The sequence below is a fragment of the Equus quagga genome, chromosome 13, assembly GCF_021613505.1.
Source record: "Equus quagga isolate Etosha38 chromosome 13, UCLA_HA_Equagga_1.0, whole genome shotgun sequence".
Taxonomy (NCBI): domain Eukaryota; kingdom Metazoa; phylum Chordata; class Mammalia; order Perissodactyla; family Equidae; genus Equus; species Equus quagga.
Window position 1 is genome coordinate 83,284,217 of NC_060279.1, and position 23,150 is coordinate 83,307,366.

General features: G+C 43.1%; 1 protein-coding gene across 1 annotated transcript; it reads right to left on the bottom strand.

Moving 5' to 3' along the window:
• Positions 1–290: 290 nt before the first annotated feature.
• Positions 291–15,984, bottom strand: ZNF582 (zinc finger protein 582). Its single transcript, XM_046681609.1, has 5 exons — positions 15,889–15,984; positions 14,227–14,313; positions 12,839–12,965; positions 12,485–12,580; positions 291–3,196 (listed from the first exon to the last, which is right to left on the bottom strand). Exons 2-5 carry the CDS (start codon positions 14,233–14,235, stop codon positions 1,878–1,880), a joined length of 1,551 nt encoding a protein of 516 aa, XP_046537565.1. The 5' UTR covers positions 14,236–14,313; positions 15,889–15,984; the 3' UTR covers positions 291–1,877.
• Positions 15,985–23,150: the final 7,166 nt, after the last annotated feature.

Here is a 23,150-nt window from a genome sequence, read left to right on the forward strand (position 1 = left end):
ATGTTAGCTCAGGGCCAGTCTTCCTCAGCAAAAAGAGGAGGATTGGCAGTAGATGTTAGCTCAGGGCTAATCTTCCTCCGAAAAAAAAGAAAGAAAATAAACTTTATTTTAAAAAAACAAGCTCCCGCGAGCCTCACCGTACTGCCCTCCGTACGGTGTTGGCCAAGGAGCTCCCGCGCTGCGGACCGGAAGGGCCTCCCGCTCGCCCTCACACGCGACAATCGCTCTGACGCAAGATGGCGCAGAGACGCCGCATGGGTCCCCCCCCCCGGACGCCTGGAGCTCAGTCTCCGGCCCAGCCTGAGGAACCCGGAGGCGCCAGACCCACGGGGACCCGCAGTCCCTTCTGGGAAATATGGTCCAGAGGCGAAGGAGCCACGGCCCGCCCATTCTAAAGGGCCGGTCGCCCAAGGGATGCTGGGAAGACGGATCCGGGCGGTGATTGGACTCCGGCAGCAGTGGCTTCTGGGATGTGTAGTTCGGTACTTGGCTCCAGTTATGCCTGGAGCCCGGCCTTTCGACCCCTCAACTTTGGCCTCGTCAGGCGGCCTAGGACCGGACCCTCGTCTGTGAGTTTTTGTGGCTGTGGGACGTGACTTGTCATACGTGCCCTGCGTACTGCTCCGAGTGTGAGGTGTGGGGCAGCCCGTGTGTGACGTGACGGTTTGTGGGGAGAAGCAGGCCAGTGGATACGCGCGAATGACGAAGCCGCTGGGTGCGGCGACGAGCGCGTGTGGGGGGCGGGTGGGCGAGCGCGGCTGCAAGTTTACAAAATATCCAACTAAAAGTAACTTCAGCAATAAAGGCTTATTTTTCTTACATAACAAGGCATCAGAGAGAGTTCCAGAATTGGCCTTGAAGCTGAATGTTGTCAGTGCTCTGGGTCAGCTTCTCTGAGATCCTGTTTCTCTTTTTAATTCCAGGATGGCTGCAGCAGCTCCAGGTATCATATTCTCATAGGAAAATGTTTAAAAGCAAGAAATGATAGGGAAGGAGTCTTCCAAATATATCTGTCTTCTGAATGAGGAAAATATTTTCCAGAAGCCCCTATAGATCCCTGGAACACACTGGCCATATGGGCCATCCTGGGCTGCAAAGGAGGCTGAAAATTAGCATCTGACATCTTCAGATTCTAAGGCAAGACACAGATGCACCAACAGGAAGGGAAATTGGGTATGGCTGCTAGGTAGGCAACCAACCCCTTCTATCTGTGACAGAAGTTATAAAAGGCAACCCAAAACAATTAATGTGGAAATTAAGAAACCCTGTTGTAAATTTAGTTTACTCTTGGATCAGGAAGAAATAAAAACTGAGATGATAAAGTAACAACCACTTTCTATGTCATCATTTTCGATTTTTATTTTCCATTAATTTGTTCTTTCATCATCTGAGTGTTTGGTATTCTCTTTTCTGGCTTCTTTCTTCTAATATTTTTCTGAAAGTGGTTAGTACATTCAGTATATTTGAGTATAATCTTTCAGGTTTTCATGTTTTGCGTGCATTGAAAGGCCATAAAAATTCCTGAGTAGCTTTAGCCACATCCCAGATCTCTCATTGTCATTCTTTTCATTACCATTCATGGTAACTGCATGATTTATTTCCTTGTTAACCAAGAGTAATTTGGCTTTTTTCTTTTTAATTTCCAATAAAATTAAAACTTTTGGCTATTGTTAAAGTTATGACACTGTGGTTAGAAAATGTAATTCTAGAATGTGTTAGAGACAAAATTTTTTCCAACCTTTCCTTGCTTCTTTGACAAACATGGTCTAAACATTTTACATCCTTAAAGTTTTTCTTCAGTATGAATATTATGACAAAGGACAGAGGAGAGCTCTGGCTGAAGGCATGCTCACTTGAATGAATAATTTGTGCTTAGCCTAAGCTAGTGGGCTCTTCCCGTTACTTCCATTCACATGGTTGCTTGCTAACATAAATTCTCTGATGATTAATAAGGGATAAGTGCTGATGGAGGGCTTTTCTACATTTATTATATCCACTTGTGTTTCTTTATTATGCACCTTTTGATGTTGAATAGTTGAATCATGATTTATAGTCCTCTCACATTCCTTATATTCATAAGGCTTTTCCTCAGTATGAATTACCTGATGTTGAATCAGTTGTGAACAATGACTAAAGGCCTTCCCACATTCCTTACATTCATATGGTTTCTCACCCGTATGAATTCTATAATGTACAGTAAGATGGGAGACCCGTTTGAAAGCCCTACCACAGACCTTACATTGGTAGGGTTTCTCTCCAGTGTGAATTCTCTGATGTTGCTTAAGTTGTGAGCTCACCCTAAAGGTTTTCCCACATGCCTTACACTCATAGGGTTTTTCACCAGTATGAATTCTCTGATGTCGAATAAGAGTTGAGCCTTGATTAAAGGCCTTCCCACATTCCTTACATTCATAGAGTTTCTTGCCAGTATGAATAGTCTGATGTTGAATTAACTGAGACCGATGACTAAAGGTCTTCCCACATTCCTTGCATGCATAGGGTTTTTCACCAGTATGAATTCTGTAATGTACTTTAAGATGTGAGATCCGATTGAAGGCCTTGCCACATTCCTTACATTGATAGGGTTTCTCGCCAGTATGAATTCGCTGATGTTCAATCAGCTGTGAGCTTCGACTAAAGGCCTTTGCACAGTCCTTACATTCATAAGGTTTCTCACCAGTATGAACTCTCTGATGTTGTATGAAATTTGAGCCAGAATTGAAGGCCTTTCCACATTCCTTACATTCATAGGGTTTCTTGCCAGAATGAATATTCTCATGTTGAATTAGTCGTGAGCCATATTTAAAGGCCTTCCCACATTCCTTACATTTATAGGGTTTCTCATTACTATGAATTCCTTGATGATTAATAAGGAGGTCCTCTTGCCAGAAGTCTTTTCTACATTCGTTATATCCATAGGGTTTTTCTCCAGTATGAATTTTGTGATAAAAAGTAAGGGATGCTTGCTGGTCGAAAGTAGACATTTCTTCATGACTGATTATCATTTGACTCAAATGTCCATCTGGATTTCCCTGTTGTCTGTCAAGGTGGCTTCTGCATTCCCAATCATCTTGGAAGCTTGAGCACTCAAGACCATAACTTGTAAGGCTTTCCATTATCTCCCACCGGGGTGACTGTGTTTCATAAATGTGCTGCTTTGGAGATAATTCCTTGGTATCATACCTGGACTCCAATACTGAAAAAGAACAAAACAGCAACTATGTGTTTGCTTTTTCCTTTTGCAGAAAAAGGAACTTCTATAGTAAAAACTAGAAAGTTTAGACTTAATACCTATAAACTCTTGAATGTGTCTAAGCAATTAGGAAATGGACGAGTAGAACAGAGAAAGAGGAAATACCATAAATTGAGAGGAAGTAATCAGAGAGAAAGACTATAAGGATAGTTCTAAAATGTTAGTGTGGATCAGAATCATCTCTGAACCATGTTTTTAAAAAATGAGTGTTTCTGTGAAAACCTAGAAAAGACAAATATAACCTAGAGTGACAGAAAACAAATTGTTGGTTACCTGGGGCTAGGCTATGAGCAACTATGTGGGAGGAGCACAAGGGAACTTTTCAGGGTGATGAAAATGTTCCCTATCTGGTCTGTAGTGATAGTTACGTAACTGTATACATTTGATAATACTCATAAAAATATTATACTTAAAATGCATGCATTTTGTTGAATATAAATTATATCTCAATAAAGTTGATTTTAAAAAATGATGGAGGGGGGTGGCTGGATCCTTGTCTGGTCAGAGGAACACAGTGGTGCATCTGCTTGCCAGCGGATGTGGTGGTACAGGAGGCCATTCTCACACATCCACTGGAAGGTGTAATAACACAGCTGTGGTCTTCTGTTGTGATGCTTTCTATCTCTGAAGTTTAGCTGAACATCATAGCTAGAGCTAGTGTCAACTGGACCAGCCTCTCCCGGATCTTTCCACTGCCTGAAGGTGACCTTGGGAAAAGCAGTCTTGTTCCTTGTTTAAGAGGATTAGGCTCCAGTTTATTGGGGATTGCCTCTTCCAGAACATTCTTTGCCACTTATTCAAACTGCAAGGAAAAGTTGAATGGTGTATTTGATCCTGATTCTGCCCCATGCATGGTTTTGGCTGCAGTGGCCTATTTTACTACAATCACAGCAACCAATCCCATTTGGCTACTAAAGAGTTGGTTACAGCCTAATGCAAGGAACCATGGGAAAAAGCAAATGGGTGCTTTTGAATGTGCTCATGAAGTGTATTAGACAGATGACCCAAGAGGACTTTATAGGGGCATGTCTGCTTCATATGGTGGCATATCAGGGACTGTTATTCATTTGGTTATTTGTGAAAATATTAAGCAGAAACTACTGGAATAAAAGATTACTTCGATGATGGAAGATGATAAGGAGTCTGTGAAAGAAGCATCATTTGTGGGAATGATCTTGTGTCACCTCAGAAACCTGTGCCACAATCACAGTGCATCCACGTGAAGCTGTAACAAGACTATGTGAAGAGGGCACAAAGTAAAGATATTTTTTCAAACACCACGTTTGGTTGTTCAAGAGGAAGGTTAGGGGTCTCTTTACTATGGTCTAACAACTTTGGTCAGACAGATTCCAAACAGCCATTATGTTGGCTACCTATGAACTGGTGGTCAGTCTACTCAATGGTTAGCAACATCCAACTGCCATCCTATAAAGAAGGACAACCAAAAGATTGCAGTGGACCATGGAATATTAAAGCCAGCTTGGTGGACAGAAGAAAATTAGTTTGGGAACATGTAACTATGCCCAAATGGAAGTTTGGTTTTAGGAATTAAAGTGATCACACACTCCTTGGTCTTTTTGGCAATGTCAGGGCCAACCCAGTGGCGTAGCAGTCAAGTTCACATGCTCTGCTTTGGCGGCCTGAGGTTCACTGGTTCAGATCCCAGGCACAGACCTATACCCCACTCATCAAGCCATGCTGTAGCAGGCATCCCACATATAAAGTAGAGGAAGCTGGGAATGGATGTTAGTTCAGGGCCAGTCTTCCTCAAAAAAAACCCCCCAAAAACAAAACAAAAAAACCCTCAGCTGCCCCTAAGGGCATAAACTAAAAGCACTCCTCTCTCCAAACTGCCACTTTTTCTACCACAGACACCTAACACAGTTGAGTTTTGTTGATTTATGGCAGTCAGAGTATAGTATTGTTTATTCCATGAGCACTTCTGCACTCATCTAAATTAAGATAGTACTGACAGTCATAATTTTCTAACTTCTGGCTTCTGTTCAACTCCCTGTAGAGTTGCAAAATAGCAATAAAAGAAGTGAGGTCCTCTGTATTATTTTCACATTTTCCTGACAGGACCTGACAGAGTTATTTTAAAAGTTAATTATATAACATTAATAGTCACTGTTTTTGGACAACCAATTAAATAATGTCTACAAATCTTATGTACAGTCTTAGCATTAAAATGTTTGGTTTCATCATATGCAACCTCAAGGGATCCCAAATGGCCAAAATAATCTTGAAGAACAAAGTTGGTCTCACATTTCCTTATTTCAAAACATATTACAGGGGCTGGCCCCGTGGCCAAGTGGTTAAGTTCGCGCGCTCCGCTGCAGGTGGCCCAGTGTTTCGTCGGTTCGAATCCTGGGCGCGGACATGGCACTGCTCGTCAGACCACGCTGAGGCAGCGTCCCACATGCCACAACTAGAGGAACCCACAACGAAGAATACACAAGTATGTACCGGGGGGCTTTGGGGAGAAAAAGGAAAAAATAAAGTCTTTAAAAAAAAAAAAAAAGACCTTTAAAAAAAAAAAAAAAAAAACATATTACAAAGCTACAGTAATCAAAACAGTGTGGTACTGGCATAAACGCAGACATACAGACCAATGGAACAGAATAAAGAACCCAGAAATAAACCTTTATGCATATGGTCAAATGATCTTCAAAAAGGGTGCCAATGGATGTTAGCTCAGGGCCAGTCTTCCTCAGCAAAAAGAGGAGGATTGGCAGCAGTTAGCTCAGGGCTAACCTTCCTCAAAAAAAAAAAAAAAAAAAAAAAAAGGGTGCCAAGACCACACAATGGGGAAAGAATAGTCTCTTCAACAAATGGTGCTGAGGCAATTGGATATGCACATGCAAAAGAATGAAGCAGGACCCTTACCTTACACCATATACAAAAATTAACTCAAAATGGATTAATGACCTAAATGTAAAACCTAAAACTGTAAAGCTCCTAGAACAAAACATAGGAGGAAAGCTTCATGACATTGCATTTGGCAATGATTTCTTGGATATGGCACCAAAAACACAGGCACCGAAAGCAAAAACAGACAAGTGGAACTACTAATCATCACTATCATTAGAAAAATGCATACCAAAACTAAGAGATATTTCCTCACAGCTATTAGGATGGCCACTATCCAAAAAAAAAAAAAGACCAGAAAACAACAAGTCTTGACAAAGATGTGGAGAAATTGGAACCCTTTGGTGGAAATGTAAAATGGTGCAGTCCCTATGGAAAACAGTATGGTGGCTCCTAAAATAATTGAAAATAGAATTACCACATATGATCCAGAAATTCTCTTCTGGGTATATATCTGAATGAACAGAAAGCAGAATCTGCAAGAGATATCTACACTTCCATGTTTGTTGCAACATTATTCACAAAAGCCAAGAGGTGGAAGCAACCCAAATGTCCATCAACAGATTAATGGATAAAAAAATCGTGGCTGGGGCCAGCCCTGAGGCATCTGGCATGCTCCACTTCAGTGGCCCAGGTTCATGGGTTTGGATCCCGGGTGCAGACCTACACCACTCAACAAGCCATGCTGTGGTGGCACCCCACATACAAAATAGAAGAAAATGGGGACAGCTGTTAGCTCTGGAGCTAATCTTCCTCAGGCAAAAAAAAAAAAAAAAAAAGAGGAAGACTGGCAACAGATGTTAGCTCAGAGCAAATCTTCCTCACTAAAAAAAAACCCAAAAAACCTGGCATATACATACAGCCTTAAAATGGAAGGAAATCCTGTCACATGCTACAATATGGATGAACCTAAAGGACATAATGCTAAGTGACAGAAGCTAGACAGAAAAGACCCCATATTATATGATTCTGTTTATGTGAAATATCCACAAAAAGCAAATCCATAGAGACAGAAGGCAGATCAGTGGTTGCCAGGAGCTGGGGGGAGGCAGAAATAAAGAATGACTGCTTAATGGCTACAGGGTTTCCTTTTGGGGGTATGTCTAGGAAAAACACACTTCTCAACACAGCTCTGCTCTCCATACTTTACTTCTGACACTTTTGGTCACAAATATGTGTGGGTTTTTCCCTCACACCAAGCAATTCTCCAACTCTCTGGCAGATACTGACTGGGCGACCTACAAATTTAAGTCAATTCTGACACTATCTGTGTCAGATCCCACAGACTAAGGGCTCAGTCCCACAAGACTGCCTCTGCCTGCCCCATAAATTGGAGGTTCCCATGACCCCCTTCCTGGGGTTCAATCATTTACTAGAACGGCTCACAGAATTCAGGAAAACAGTGTACTTACTAGACTACCAGTTTATTACAAAGGATGTAACTCAGGAACAGCCAGATGGAAGAGAGGCACAGGGCAAGACATGGGGGAAAGGACGTGGAGCTTCCATGCTGTGTCTGGGTGCCACCCTCCTAGCACCTCCGTGTGTTCCCCAAACTGCAGGCTCTCTGAACCCCATACTTTAGGGGTTTTTATGGAAGTTTCATAACATGGGCATCACTGATTAAATCACTGGCCAGTAGTGATTAACTCAACCTCCAGCCCCTGTCCCCTCCCTGGAGGTTGCGGGCTGGGGCTGAAAGTTCCAACCCTCTCATTGCATAATTAGTTCCCCTCTCAACCAGCCCTCATCCTGAAGCTATCCAGGAGATCTCAGCCACTAGTCATCTCCTTAGCATATAAGGAGATACTTATGCCTTCAGAGAGTCCAAGGGTTTTAAGAGCTGTGTGCCAAACAGAGATGAAGACCAAAAATATATTTCTTGTTATAAATCACAATATCACAGGGTGATAAAAATATTCTGACACTAGATAATGGTGACAGTTGTACAACACTGTATATGTAATAAATGCCAATAAACTATACACTTTAGGAAGGTGAATTTTGTTATATATATTTTACTGTAACTTAAAAAAAAATTAAAAAGGAACACTTTCCAGAAAAATTATAAATTACCACAATTGGCTTAAGAATGCAACACTTGAATGTTTATAGAGTCGTTATTCAGTATTAGGAGTTTAGTATTAGGTCTACTCATACAATCCAGAGTTTATAGATTGAAAGAAAAAAACTTAAAATATGAAAAGGTGAGTACTTTTTTAACCTAATAAAATATCCCTATCTCATTCCTAAATCTGATATTATGCTTAATGAGAAGACACTAAAAACATTCCTATAGGTTGAGAACAAGATTAATATGTAAATATTGCCATTAACATTGTTCTGGGAGTACTGCATAATCAGCATCCTAATCAAGCAAGAGAGAAAAATCTCAGAGGTAGAAAATGCAAAAACGTTTTCACTATTTGCAGATGATATAATTGAATACTTGGAGTGCTCAAGAGAATTATGTGAAAAATTGTCATAAACAGAAAATTCAGTAAGTTGGGTTAGCTACAAAATTAATCTGAAGATATAAATGGCTTTTGTCATATATAAAAAATAACAAGTTGGAGTATACTGTGGATGAATGCCATATTATATTATGGATTATGCCATTTCCAATAGCAGCAATAAATATAAAATACCAAAGAATAAATGTAGTAAGAAATGTACAAGATCTATACAAAGAAAATGTTAAAACCTTCATCAGGGATGGGCATCAATGAAGGGAAAAGCCTATTGTGTTCTTCAAGAGAAGACTCTACATAATAAATCAGTTTTCTCCCAAATGAATCTATAAATTTACCATGATCTCAGTAAATTTATAATTTACTAATTACAACCAGTAAAAAAAAAATTATATAATTTTGTTTTTGGAAATAAGTATTCTGACTCTAAAGTTCAGCTCAGGGGCTGGCCCAGTGGCATCGCGGTTAAGTTCGCATGCTCTGCTTTGGTGGCCTGAGATTTGCTCGTTTGGATCCTGGGCACAGACCTACACACCACTCATCAAGCCATGCTGTGGCGGCATCCTACACAGAAGAACTAGAAGGATTTACAACTAGGATATACAACTATGTACTGGGGCTTTGGGGAGAAAAAAGAAGATTGGCAACAGATGTTAGCTTAGGACCAATCTTCCTCACCAAAAAAGGATACCTTAAAATAAATAAATACATAAATAAAGTTCAGCTGGAAAAATAAATGAGACTAGCCAAGAAAATTCTGAAAATAAGAATGAAGAGGGACTAATTCTACTGGATATTTAAAATACATTTAAACCCTCAATAATTAAAACAGTATGGGATGGACACACATGGTTAGAGAGATTAAGGAGGTAGAATAAAAAGTCCAAAAATAGATCCAAATACAGTGTTACAACAGCAGATGATAAAGGTGGCTCTACAGACAGTGGTAAAACGATCAAGTTAGTTAATAAATGCTGTTTGAATAACTCCATAACAATCTGGAAAGCAACGTGAAATCACAACTTAGAGTGAGATAAATTCCATACAGATCATAAATAACATCATAAATAAATTAGAGAAAATCATAGGAGACTCGTTTTATAACCTCAGAAGGGGAAGTCCTCTTTAAATATGTCACAAACCCACACATCTAAGGAGTAAAAAAATTGAGCACCTCAAACAAATATGTGCCGTCACAACTCAAACGCCAAAACAAAAGCACACATCTATTCTCTGACACTACAGGGGTGGTGGGCAGAATAACAGCCCCCGAAGCTGCCCACGTCCTCATCCCTGGCACCGTGAGTATGGGAGGTGACACGGCAGCACATGCCTTCTCTCCCAGTGCTCACTCCACAGCTGACGTCGCCCACTCCCAGGGGCCGATGACCATGTCAGTGTGGATGAATCGACCATACCTGTAATGCTTAGTTCTTTGCTCCCCATCTGAAATTCTCTTACAGTTCACTGTACTTTGTGGAAACTGTTTATCGATATGTTTTTGGTCTCATGTCACACTGTAACTTTGGTTCTCAGTCAGGGAAGATTCTCCCCACAGGAGACATCTGGCAATGTCTGGAGATGTTGATGGTTGTCACAAATGAGGGGAGGGGTCTACTGGCATCTAGTGAATAGAGTCCAGGGAGGCTGCTAAACATCCTGTAATGCACAGGATAGCCCCCACGACAAAGAGTTATCTCGCCCAAAATGTCAACACTGCTGAGGTTGAGAAACCCCCACTCAGAGCAGGAGCACCCCAGGCAGAGGGGACAGTGAGGGAAGAGGCCCCGAGACAGGAGCCTGCTTGCCATGCCAAAGCCGGGGCTGGTAAACTCGTATCATCTGCTTTCGAGCTACCATGGCAGAGCTGGGTAGCTGTGACAGAGACCAGACAGCTGGCAAAGCCTAAAATATTTACAGTCCGGCCTTTAAAGAAAACACTGGCCAACCCCTATGTGAAAGAAACAGCAAAGAGGCTTGTGTGGCTGTAACAGAATGAGCAACAGGGAGAGTGGCAGGAGATGAAATCAGAGGGGAGGCAGATCATACAGAGCAACACAGACCAACAGAACTTTCTGTGATACTAATATGTTCTAGTCTGTGCTGTCCAATATGGCAGCCACCAGCCACACATGGCTACTGAGCATCTGAAATGCGGCCAGGGTGACTGTGGAATGGAATGTTACATTTTATTTAGTTTTAGTTAGAACTAAAATTTAAATGGCACATGTGGCTGGTGGCTTCTATATTGGACAACACAGACATAGCGCTTGCTAGTCCATGGTATCAATTTTGGGGTTTCTCTTAAGTGAAATGGGGTGTCTCTGGCAGGTTTTGAGCAGGATACATCCTCGCTGAAGTTTTGTTTTGTTTCAAGTATTTTTTTTTGGTGAGGAAGATAGGCCATGAGATAACATCTGTTGCCAATCTTCCTCTGTTTTTTGCTCTCCCCAAAGCCCCAGTACATAGTTGTATATCCTAGTTGTAGGTCATTCTAGTTCTTTGTAGGATACCGCTACAGGATGGCTTGATGAGCAGTGTGTAGGTCCACGCCCAGGATCAGAACTGGCAAACCCTGGGCTGCTGAAGCAGAGCATGTGAACTTAACCACTCAGCCACAGGGCTGGCCCCTCTCACTGAAGTTTTGAGAAGGTCAGTCTGGCTGCTGTGTGGATAATACAATGTAGTGGACAAAAGTGGAAGCAGAGGACGGGGAGGAGGCTACTGCAATAGTCCAAGCCAAAGATGACGGTAGTGTGGATGTGCATGATAGCAGTGGTGTTGGTGAGAAGTAGTTAAATTCTGGATATATTTCGAGGTAGAGCTAACAGGATTTGCTGACAGACTGACTAAGTGTGTAAGAGAGGAGTCAAGGATGCTTCAAGAGTATTTGACTTGAGTAAGTAGTAGAATCGAGTGCCCTGTTACTAAAGTGCAGAAGAAAGGGGAAGAGTAGATTTGCTAGGGAGGATCGAGGACTCCCTTTTGGACTTGTTAAGTTCGAAGTACCTGGTGAACATCCAAGTGGACATGATGAGAAGGGGTTGGTTATACGTATCTGGGGTTTCAGGGAGAAGCTGAAGGTGAAGGTAGTAACTCAGGCTGTCCAACAGAACTTTCGGCAATGATGGAAATGTTCTGTATCTGCGTTATTCGATACAGTAGCCACTAGCCACAAAGTGGCTACTAAACATTTGAAATATGACAAGTGCAACGGAGGTAATGAATTTTAAAATGTATTTAATTGTAATTAATTTAAATGTCAATAGCCACAGGAGGCCAGTAGCTCCATATTAGACAGCACACGTATGAATGGTATTTATGGCTTGGTAATGAAGGTCCTGGGGAATGGAAATAAACAGAAAAGAAGAGGCTGAAGTCTGAGACCTGGGGTGCTCAAAGATTTAGAGACGGTGAGAAGATCCACGAAAGAAGGCTGAGGATGGTTTTTTGTTTTTTGGTGAGGAAGATTTGCCACAAGCCAACATCCATTGCCAGTCTTCCTTTTTTTCTTTTTATGTGGGCTACCACCACAGCATGGCTGCTAACAGACGAGTGGTATAGGTCCGTGCCTGGGAACTGAACCCAGGCTGCCAAAGCAGAGCACGCCAAACTTAACCAATAGGCTACTGGGGCTGGCCCCTGAGGATGGCTTATGATGTAGGCAAGAACAAGAGGTAGTGATGACCCAAACACACAAAACTATTTCAGGAAGGAAGAGGCAACCACTTTTGTCAAATGCTGCTGACAAGCTAAGGAAGATGATGACTGGGATCTGACCTCTGAGTTTGGCAACTTGGAAAATTTTCTAACTCAAAGGGCCTGCTTCCTTGTAGACCACCTGGATGGTTATCTGCGATGGCTTCTCTCTCCCCACACAGGCCTCACTCACCTGGGCACAGGCCTCCTGTCGCCGCTTTCTCCACCATCCAGGGCTCTTTGCCTTGCTCCAAGAAGGAGATCACATCAGGTTTGGAAATGGCAAGACCTGGATTTGAAGAAAAAACATGCCACTGGGTTATGGTGTGGGTCCCCAGAATTATGATGCAGGGCCTGGTCATCAATCAGGAAAGGCAGTTGCAAGAAGAGCCAGGAAAAGATGTGACAGTCACCTGAGGGTTAGGGAAGATGTAGCTTCAGCCCATGGAGCTGCCTTTTAACCACTCAAAAGGCACCCCGAAATTGACAAGGAAGGAACACAAGTGCCCGAGGATAATGTCCAAATTAAGAGGCCAGGTCACCTTACCCAGTGAGACAAGGTTGCTATAGGTTTCCAACATCACGTCTCTGTACAAATCCCTCTGAGCAGGTGCCAGCCATTCCCACTCTTCTTGGGAGAAGACTACAGCCACATCCCTGAACAAGTCTGACCCCTGGAACAACAGGCAGGTGTGATATATGCATATTTCAAGGAAATGTTTCTTGGTGGGATGAGAGGAGATGGAGGGGGTCTTTGCAGGAATGGGTGTTCTGGTGAAAAGGAAGGCTGGAGGCCTCCAAAGTGAACACGTGACAGGAGAAAATGGGCCTGAGTAAAACAGAATGTTCAAATGCTCTTGAACTTTCCTTTTTACTACAAACCAAAGCTCTTATACCCAGGTCTGGGATGAAAATTAAAACCCAGCAAAATGGAGTTTTCCCAATTTTGACAAAAACAGTGTAATAAAGCACATGGCCTACTCTGTCCTTGGCATGTCTACAGTCTCAATGTGAAACCTATAATTTCTACTTTTATGGAATAACCAAAAAGGCCAGACCAACAATTTTTGATAGACTTACCCCTGAATATTCTATTAAAGAAATATTTTCTATCTTAGAAAATAGGATTTTCATGTAAGTTGAGAATTGCTTGAAGACATAGATTCATCATTATGTCAGAACATATCACAAGTATTTTTCCTTATGAGAAAATTCCTGAACTAAGATTACTTTTACTAGCTGTACAATTTTCTATCTAGTGGAAAAAATGACTTAACTCTTCTCCTGTTTTCAATGCAAAGATTGGATCGGATCTCTGAAGGCTCTTCCGAGCACTGACTATCCAGATTCTGAACGATTCAGCCCTCTCGCTGATGGTCTCCCAGTCCCTAGCTCTGCCCTTCTCTTGCTCTTAAGCAGAAGAAGCTGATGGAAAATGACCCAGATTCAAATGCTCTGTTCAACCCCAAAGTGGACCTTAATCCTGGCATCTAATCTCTCAAGAATTCCCAGCTGAGCCTCAAATACACACCCAACCATCAATACCTCCCAAAGCAGGAGACTGAGCCCTACACTGAAATCAAGACCAACCAAGACCTGTTCCCTTGCTTTCCTATGGGATGTTCCTCATAAGTATTCATCTCTATTTCATCAAACCTCGGTTCCTCTAAGGGATGCTCTCAAGTTATACAGGGAAATGATTTCTGCTCCATCTGGCCTCCTGGCAGAATGACAAGCCATCAGAAGATGTGGGATGCTATACAGAATAAATCCATGGGCATTGGTCAGAGTGGAGAGGGCAAGGGGAGAGGGTACTAGCTGCCTGGTTTTTTAATTCCTGAAAATGGGAACCTCTGAGAACCAGATTCCTGGATAAAACCAGGTGAGAAGCTTCAGGATAAGGAAAGGAAATATTTACATGATTTTAAAACTCACGAGGGACATGACTTTTAGAATTCCATGGGCTGATGGGTCGTCCTCCTGGTTCCTCTTGGGGAAGGGCAGAGTCCTGAGATGGCAGAGCTGGAGGAGGAAAGAGCAAACATGAGGCCAGGCTTGCCTCACAGCTCCCAGAATGCCACAGTTACAAGTAAACCCTTAACTCCCACCCCCACAAAAACTAGAGAGAGTTAGGACAAACTGTGGCCCTCACCCAATTCCAGGAAACCCAGTTTTAACTCCTGCAAGGAGACAGGGAACCAGTGGCTCTTTCTCTTCCATTTCCCCTAAATACCCAGAGAATTCCATCTTGTTACTGATGCAAATCTGAGGTTGGGATGCTCAGACCTGGGACAGTGACTGAGATCACATGGTGTCCCAAGGACAAGGAAGGCTGTCCTCAGGCCAGGGAGCACAGTCTGCCTGATCTGCATCAGCCCAGCCCACAACGAAGCCTTTCCAGAACCAGACCATTTAACTCTCTCATGCCCACAATGTAACGCCCTCAAGTCTCCCTGGCTCTTTATCCAACTTCCAAATTCACAAAGAACCCCACAGCACTACCTAAGGCCTGTTGGACGCCACTTTGTGGACCCTGCCTTGAGTCAACAAATGGGGTGTGGTTGCAATGGGCAAATTAGATGGAGCAGGCCCAGTATTCCATTACCATCACATAAATATGCCCCTGCACGGAGACATAACAGTGAGCAAAGCTGAATGCACAATATTTGCTGAAACACAAAATTAGTACATAACAGTCCACAAGTAGGCAAGTGGTTGAATCATTTTTGGGACAGCCGTATGACAGATGCCAAGCAACTATCAAAAACGATGTGGGGCAACATTAACCCACAATGAAAGATATTCACAACTGGACCCTTTGTACAACATGAGAACATTCAGCAAAAGAAGTCAAACCCACCCACCTACTAACATGAGCTAAAAACCCAAAAAACAAAAACAAAACTGGAATAGAAAATATCCAAGTATTAAGAGAGATGTCATTTAACCACTTCTTGAGTTCATCATTATACTAGTAGCATTTTATAAAGGAACTTAGGACAGTGCCTGGCATGTTACAAATATTTAACTCTAAATGTGTAAATGAGATAATTATGAACCTTAATATCATGTAATAGGCATTTTTCCTTACTATGACCACTGTTTCAGCATTATTTGTATTAGCTGTATAATATTTTATTGTATGAGTGGCCCGTGATTTACTCAACCATTTCCCTCTTGTTGGACATAGATTTTGAACAAGATTATCTAAAATGTTCCCAAGTATAAGCCTCTGCTTCTAAACTAGTGGTTCCAAATCTTTTGGGGTCTTGCTCTTTGAGAATCTCATGAAACAAGACTTCGTCCCAGATTTGGGAAAAAAAAAAAGAAAAATGAATGTAAAACATCCACAGGCATTTTCAGGGGGTTGGGACCCCTCCACACCACCTAGAGGCTCCAAGGACCTGCGCTATGAGCCTAGACGCAGAAAGGGGGCGCTAGCGGGGGCCGATGGGAAATGTAGTCCAGAGCCGGGAAAGCCGCAGACCGACGCTGGGGCGAGACGTTCCGGTTCTTCCCAGGCCCGAGTCCCGCCCGACCGCGGCGCCCGCTCCCGCAAGGACCTCGGAGCGTCTAGCACGCTCCAAAGCCCCTCACCTGCCGCCACCTCAGATCCAGGTGCCACCACAGTCGCGCCTCCCGTAACCCCGCGCGCGCTTTCCCCTCGGCACCGTCGGACCTGCAGCCTGGAGCCGGAAGACGGCGCAGACGCACAACACCCCGCCGGTGCTGCGTCGCGATTGGGCCAGCTCCGCAGTCTCTTCTGGGAAACGTAGTTTCTAGGAGTAAAGGCCGAAGTGAAGCCCCAAAGCGGATCTCGCGATGTTTCGGGGTGGGCGGGGCCCGCGCGCGTGTGTGGGACCCTGGGGGACACGACGGAGCTGTTCGATGGCAGCGGTCGCCGTGGGAAGGTCTGTGTCGTGGCGGGTGCGGCCTGCGCGGGATCCTCTCTCTGATTGCGGGTGACTGTGGGTCACCGTGTGTGCGGGGTTCCTGTGACGGTGCGTGTCGTTTCTGGTTCTGACTTGGTCGTTGAGTGTGTGACCGGAGCCCCTCAGCGCTGGCTGCACGCTGGCGTGTGACTGTGAAACCTGTGTCTGTGTGAAATTTTTCTCACCTATTAAATCACCATTTCCGTGGAGCAGCCATTTTACCAGGAGGTTTGGAGGGAGGAAAAAGCCCAAGAGTTTATCTGGTAACTAGTTTTAAGCCTTCCATCTAAGCCGAAATAAATGTAGATCGTGAGGGGGAATGCAAAAGCGGCAGGTGTGTTTTCAATGCGATGCAAGGAGTTTTCTGTTATGAGGTGACGTGTCTCGGCCAAGTCCCCTCCTGCCACAGGGGCTCACCTCTGGGGTGTGAGGGTGTGAGAAGCCCTGGACTCGACTCGTCCTGTCCGTTGGGGTCCGGGGTCCCCGTGCTGGTCGGGCCCGTCCTGCCTGGTCTCCGAGGGGAAAGGTTCCCGGTGGTACCTTTGTCCTCGAGCCGGGCCGAGCGTCCTGAGCTCTGGTCTCTGGGTTTGATCTTGTTTCCGTTAGAACATGTACTCTTGTGCCTGCCTTCTTGAAACGTTTTATCTGAGATTTGTTCGTGCCCATGTTGCTGCAAGGATGTCAGTTCCTCTAAGTTAGTTTAGAAATTTAATTTAAACCCAACAAAAATACCAACGCTGTCTTTCACCTTGGAAATACACAAGTTGACACTAAAGGTCAAATAAAAAAATAAACATGCGAGAATGGCTGGGAATACTCCGAGAAAGGAAAGATGTGAGATGTGCTGACGCTGCCAGATATTAAAGCATTCTAGAAAGCTTCTATAATTATAACTGCGGTATTGGCTCAGGAATTGTCAGACCAGTAGAAGAGAGTAGAAAGTCCAGAAACATTATCAAATACAGAGGGAAATTTAGTGTATAATAAGGGCGGCAAATCATTGGGGTAAAAATGGACTTTTTAATAAATAATCTTGGAGAATAACTGGATAGTCATTTGGAAAAAGAAAATTGGACTCATACCTCACATCATGCAAAAGAATAAGCCCCAAATTGATCAGAGGTCTAAATTAAACCATACAAGTACCAGACGTGTACAGAGGTGAGTTCCATATAGCCTGGATGTATGGAAAAACTATGACTCAAAAGTCCAGATTTAAAGATTGCTATCTTTGAGAACATAAAACTAAAGCACTTTTATAAGGCAAAATGCACCAAAAGCAAAGGCAAAAGACAAATGACAAACAAAAGATATTTATGACTCTATATGTTTCAGATAAGGAGCTAGTAGTCCTAATGTATAACAACAAAAAACGAAACAAAAAAGGCAAATAACTTCTGACCTCAGCTTAGATTTTTTTGGTAATAGCATTGGGGTGGCGATTTGGAAACTATTTTGTATACATTGTAGGATTGAGCACATGAATAAATATACTGTATTGGTTTGTTGGGAGCCAGTGTTTTACTGTGGGAGAAGAGAAATAGAAAGCAAGCATAAATCCTGTGGTGTTGAATTCGTGTGAACTCATCATTAAAAAGGTGTGTACCTCAGGGGGCTGGCCCTGTGGCCGAGTGGTTGGGTTCGCGCGCTCTGCTGCAGGCTGCCCAGTGTTTCGTTGGTTCGAGTCCTGGGCGCGGACATGGCACTGCTCATCAAGCCACGCTGAGGCAGCATCCCACATGCCACAACTAGAAGGACCCACAGCGAAGGATATGCAACTCTGTACTGGGGGGCTTTGGGGAGAAAAAGGAAAAAATAAAATCTTTAAAAAAAAAAAAATGTGTGTACCTCACCCAGGTGATAAGGTTAACAGCCATAGTGATGTCATCCTGATAGCAAGTACTTTTGATAAGATGTGATGAAAATGGCACCTTACTTCTATGGTCTTCCTCTCAAAAACACATAACACCAGTCTAATGAGAAAACATCAAATAAATGCCAATTCAGGAAAATTCTACAAAATATCTGACCAGGGGCTGTCCTGGCGGCCTGGTGGTTAAGTTCATGTGCTCCGCTTCCGTGGCCTGGTATTTGCAGGTTTGGATCCAAGGCACAGACCTAGCACTGCTCCTCAAACCACCCTGTGGCAGCATCCCACATACAAAATAGAGGGAGATTGGCACAGATGTTAGCTCAGAGCCAATCTTCCTCACACACACACACAAATGTATCTGATTAGAACCCCTCAAAACTGTGAAAGTCATTAAAAACGGAAATTCTGAGCAACCATCACAACCAAGAGGCGCCTAAGGGGACATGACTACTATAAATATTGTAGTATCCTGGATGAGATCCTTGAACAAAAAAAGGACGTTAGATAAAAACTAAGAAAAAATAAAGTATGGACTTTAGTTAATAATAATGTATCAATGTTGCTTCATTAATTTTACCAAAAATACCATACTAATATAAGATGTTAAAGGTAGGGGAAACTGGGTGCAGGGTATATGGAAACTCTGTATCATCTTTGCAATTTTTCTGTAAATCAAAAACTTCTAAAATAAAGTTTATTTAATTCATTAAAAAAATAAACTCATTAGTCTTATTATTGCTTTAAGAAAAAGTGTTTATGTGTTTGTATATTTTCTGTTTCTCTTTGGTGAATGGGCCTAGAAGCAATGATGCCCCAGTATCAATGATACTTATTGTCCATACCTAGTGTCCAGACCTTGGCTTGTAAGTTCCATTCTCTAATGAAAGGAACCAAAGCTTCTTGGAGAAATGTCTGATGCCAGGATTGGGGCGGGGAAAGTCCAAGATGAGTATGGAATATCTTGTGCTAAAAAGTAAGGAAATGCTCAAAAAATATCACGGAGGATTCCCTGCTTCTAACTATGATGCTATAATAGTACTAAACTTGTCATCCCACTTTATAAGCAAATAGAAAACTAGATCATATGTAGGAAACAAGTCATTTCAGACGTTAGACAACTGGTAGTGCTGGACTCTGATCCCTGCAAGAGAAGGAAATACATGAGCTCCTACAATTACAGTGGCTTTCTCTGTGAAGGCATATTCCAGACCGCAATGCAGGGAGGAGGAACCCAAGCAAAGCAGAACAGTATGCTAAGTTGAGACAAATAACAGAGCTTGGGGAAACTGAAGTGATTGGAATTTGCTGAGCCACAGGGCTGGCCCCCTAAACTATTATGTTTTTTGATTACTGAGTTTTCTTGTTGCCCCCTTAAATGTCACGCCTGAAGGAGTACTTCTCACCTCACTCCTGTTGGCCCTGGCTTGAGCATGTTTGAAGGAGGGAAGGAAGGGTGAGAGGACAAATGCCCTGCTGTGTCTAATTAAACTCCCCCTATTCTCAGGATCCTGTCCTTTTTGTTCTTCAAGAAAAGTTGTTTTCTCACCTCTTTGAAAGACTCCTTGGTGTTGAGAAGCTGTCTGATTCCAACATTCCCAAACTAATCGTATTAAAAGCTGTGCTTTCTGCTTCACATATATTTACAGTATGAAACAGGTATTTTCTTCGTTTTGTATATGAAGTAAATGGAGATGGAGAGAGGTTAAATGACTTGCTAAAGGACGCAGCTGGTGGAGCGGATGAGTTGGTATTTCCACCAAACCAGACCTCAGCACCTGTGGGTGGAGGAAATGCTACCTCTGCCTCTTTTGTCTGTTTTTGGTGAGGAAGATTAGCCCTGAGCTCACATCTGTTGCCAATCTTTCTGTTTTTGCTGAGGAAGATTGTCCCTGAACTAACATCTGTGCCACTCTTCCGCTGTTTTGTATGTGGGACACCACCACACGGTGGCTTGATGTGTGGTGTGTAGGTCTGTGCCTGGGATCCAAACCTGCAAACCCTGGGCCGCTGAAGCGGAGTGTGCGAACTTAACCACTGTACCACTGGGCTGGCCCCTGCCTCTGCCTTCTGAGTGGTGAGTGAGCCAACGTGGTGGAACCTTGGAGAAAGCATCTTCAGAGAGGACCTTTGCTTCATGATCTCACAAAGGCCACGAGGCCTCATGGAAACTGAACCAAATAAAGAGACTGGAGCTCTGGACTCTGGACTGGAACCTGGAGGAGACGGAATGAGAGGGTGCCCAAAGGAGAGTCACTGGGCCATTCCAGACTTGTACTGGGCCGGACACTTCCAAGAAAGAACCACAAAGGATGGAATTAATATCAATGTTTCTGGTCAGTCCTGTAGGGTTGGCTGGGTCTCATAAGGCTGTGAGTGTCAGGCAGCTGGGTGACGTAACTGGGAACAAATTTGGACAGGACCACATACTGAGGCTGAAGGCGAGGAACCCCAGATCCCCAAGTAGGGAGAGGTTGTTTCTGGCTGGCCAGTATGACAGAACAGACTCAGATCAGGCAGATAGGTTGCCTTCTCTGCTTGTCTTGACCTGTGGGGCTCTGGACTACATTTCCTAGAAGGGACTGTGGCTCTGGGCCAACCATCTCTCTCTTCTGCTGAATGACCACCTGAGGCCTAATCTAGGAACAGGATGGTACCAGAAGAGGACATGAAAAGAGGTTGGCTTCCATAGATATTTTAAAGTTGGAGCTGACAGGATTTGCCAACTTATTGGATGGAGTAGCAAGAGAAAGAGGAGTAGTCAATAACTAGGGAATTCTGGGCTGAAAAACTGGAAGATCAGAAACATTAACTGAGATAGGAAGACCTGGAGAGGAGGACATCTGTGGAGGTAAGGTTGGGTGTTTGGTTTGGAACGTGACAGTTTGAAATGTCTGCTAGACATACAAGTGGAAATATTGAGCATGATTTCAGGGGCGATGTCTGGACTAGAATCTTAAATTGGGAAATATGTTTATCAGGTAGCTATTTTGTATTATTCCTCTATGTACTGAGGCATATCAAATTTTTTTCATTATCCTCTCTACCTTTTATATTGCTCAAAAGTTGTTTTCCTGCCCCTAAGTTATATGTGCATCTTTATTTTTCTGTAGAACTGTGTGGGGATGTTTCAAATGCACTTCAGTCTGTTTGGAATGTGTTATGCTGTAAAGTGTGGTGAATCAATGCTCTGTGTCAGATTTGTACTATGAAGATCTATTAAACTTTTCTTCATGACTTATAAATGACTGATTGTAAATATTACATGGTTATTTTAAAAGAAAGACCAAAATTTTTCTTCTGTATGATAGTTCTCTTTTAGTTTCTTAATTTTAATGCTCCTATTTTATGTTGGGTCATTCGGATTTATTTTTTACTCTCTGATGTGGTCTCTCATAATTTTGATTTCTTGGATTTCTGGATTAGTTACCTGTTGTTGCAGAAGTTACCCCAAAACTTAATAGCTTAAGCAACAGTCAGTATTGATCCTGTCTCACAGTGGCTGTGAGTCGAGGATTTGGGAGCAGCTTAGCTGGGTGCAGTCAGGGTGTCATCTAGGGCTGAGCTGGAACCAGAATATCTGCTTCCAGGAGTCTCACTCACATGGCTGGCAAGTTGGTCCTGGCTTCGGGTGAGAGGCCCCAGTTCCACTCTTTGTGGGCCTCTCCGTAAGGCCGATTGAGTGTCTCTATGACATGGTCGCTGGCTTACTCTAAAATGAGTGATCCAGAAGCTGCATTGACTTTTTTGACCAAGCCTTTGATGTCACACACCACTATACTCTGTTGGTCACATAGACCAGCTCTGACTGAGTCACTGTGGGTGGAGACTACACAAGGATCTGAATACTAGGAGGCAAGGATCATTGGGGGCAGTCTTGGAGGCTGGCTACCTCTTCCTTTCAGTTTCACTACATGAATGTCTTGATGCCTCCCCACTCAATCAAATCCACAGCTGCCTTGTCAACCACCTCCCAAGAGATCACTGTCACTCTCCCTGTCCTGTGCCAAAGCAGATACAGAGTAACTAGCTCCCCTCTCCTGTAAACCCCCAGCTACCTTCATGCTTCTGCCACATTCCTTCTCTCCATGGATGTGACCAGCCATTATCACGTGAACGAGATCACCTGTGGGGAGACCGTAGCCTGTAGTGCTTCGTTCTCTCTCAGAACAGAAAGAAACAACAACAAAGTGGATTCTAACCGTATCTTAGCCTCTTACTCCCCATGAGACTATGACCATGGGCACCTCCCATAACTTTTCTGACACACAATCTATAAAATGAAGGAAACAAAACTGTGCATTTGATTATTTTTATGTTGTTTTTCATTAATAGCAATTATTCAGGATTAACACTAAGTTTTACTGTTATTACTGACAATTATCTATATTATTTTTCCAGTTTTAAGTTTGTCTCTCAGTTACTTAGAAGAAAATTCAAACATTTGCAGTATTTCAATATTTCAAATATGTATTTATTTGTAAAGAAAGTTTTATAGATAATATACACTTGAACCCTCTTAATTTATTTGCTCAGTGCTATAGACTGAATGTTTGTGTCCCCTCAAAATTCGTATGTTGGAAGCTAATCCCCAAAGTGATAGTATTGGAGGTGAGACCTTTGGGAGATGATTGGGTCATGGGGGTGGAACTGGAGAGCTCTCTCGCCCCTTCCACCCTGTGAGGTTACAGGAAGAAGATGGATGTCTACGAACCAGGAAGTGGGCCCTTCCAACATCCCTTGCCCTGTGCATCCCTTCCATCCGGATGTTCATCTGTATCTTTTATCATATCCTTTTATAATAAACTGGTAAATAGTAAGTAAACTGTTTTCCTGTGAGCGTCTCTAGCAAATTAATCAAACCCGAGGGACGGGGTTGTGGGATCCCCTGATTTATAGCCGGTCGGTCAGAAGCACAGGTGACAAGTGAAACTTGTGATTGGCATCTGAAACAGGGCAGTCTTATGGCACTGAGCCCTAAATCTGTGAGATCTGATGTTATCTCCAGGTAGATTCTGTCAGAATTGGTTAAGTTGTAGGACACCCAGCTGGTGTTG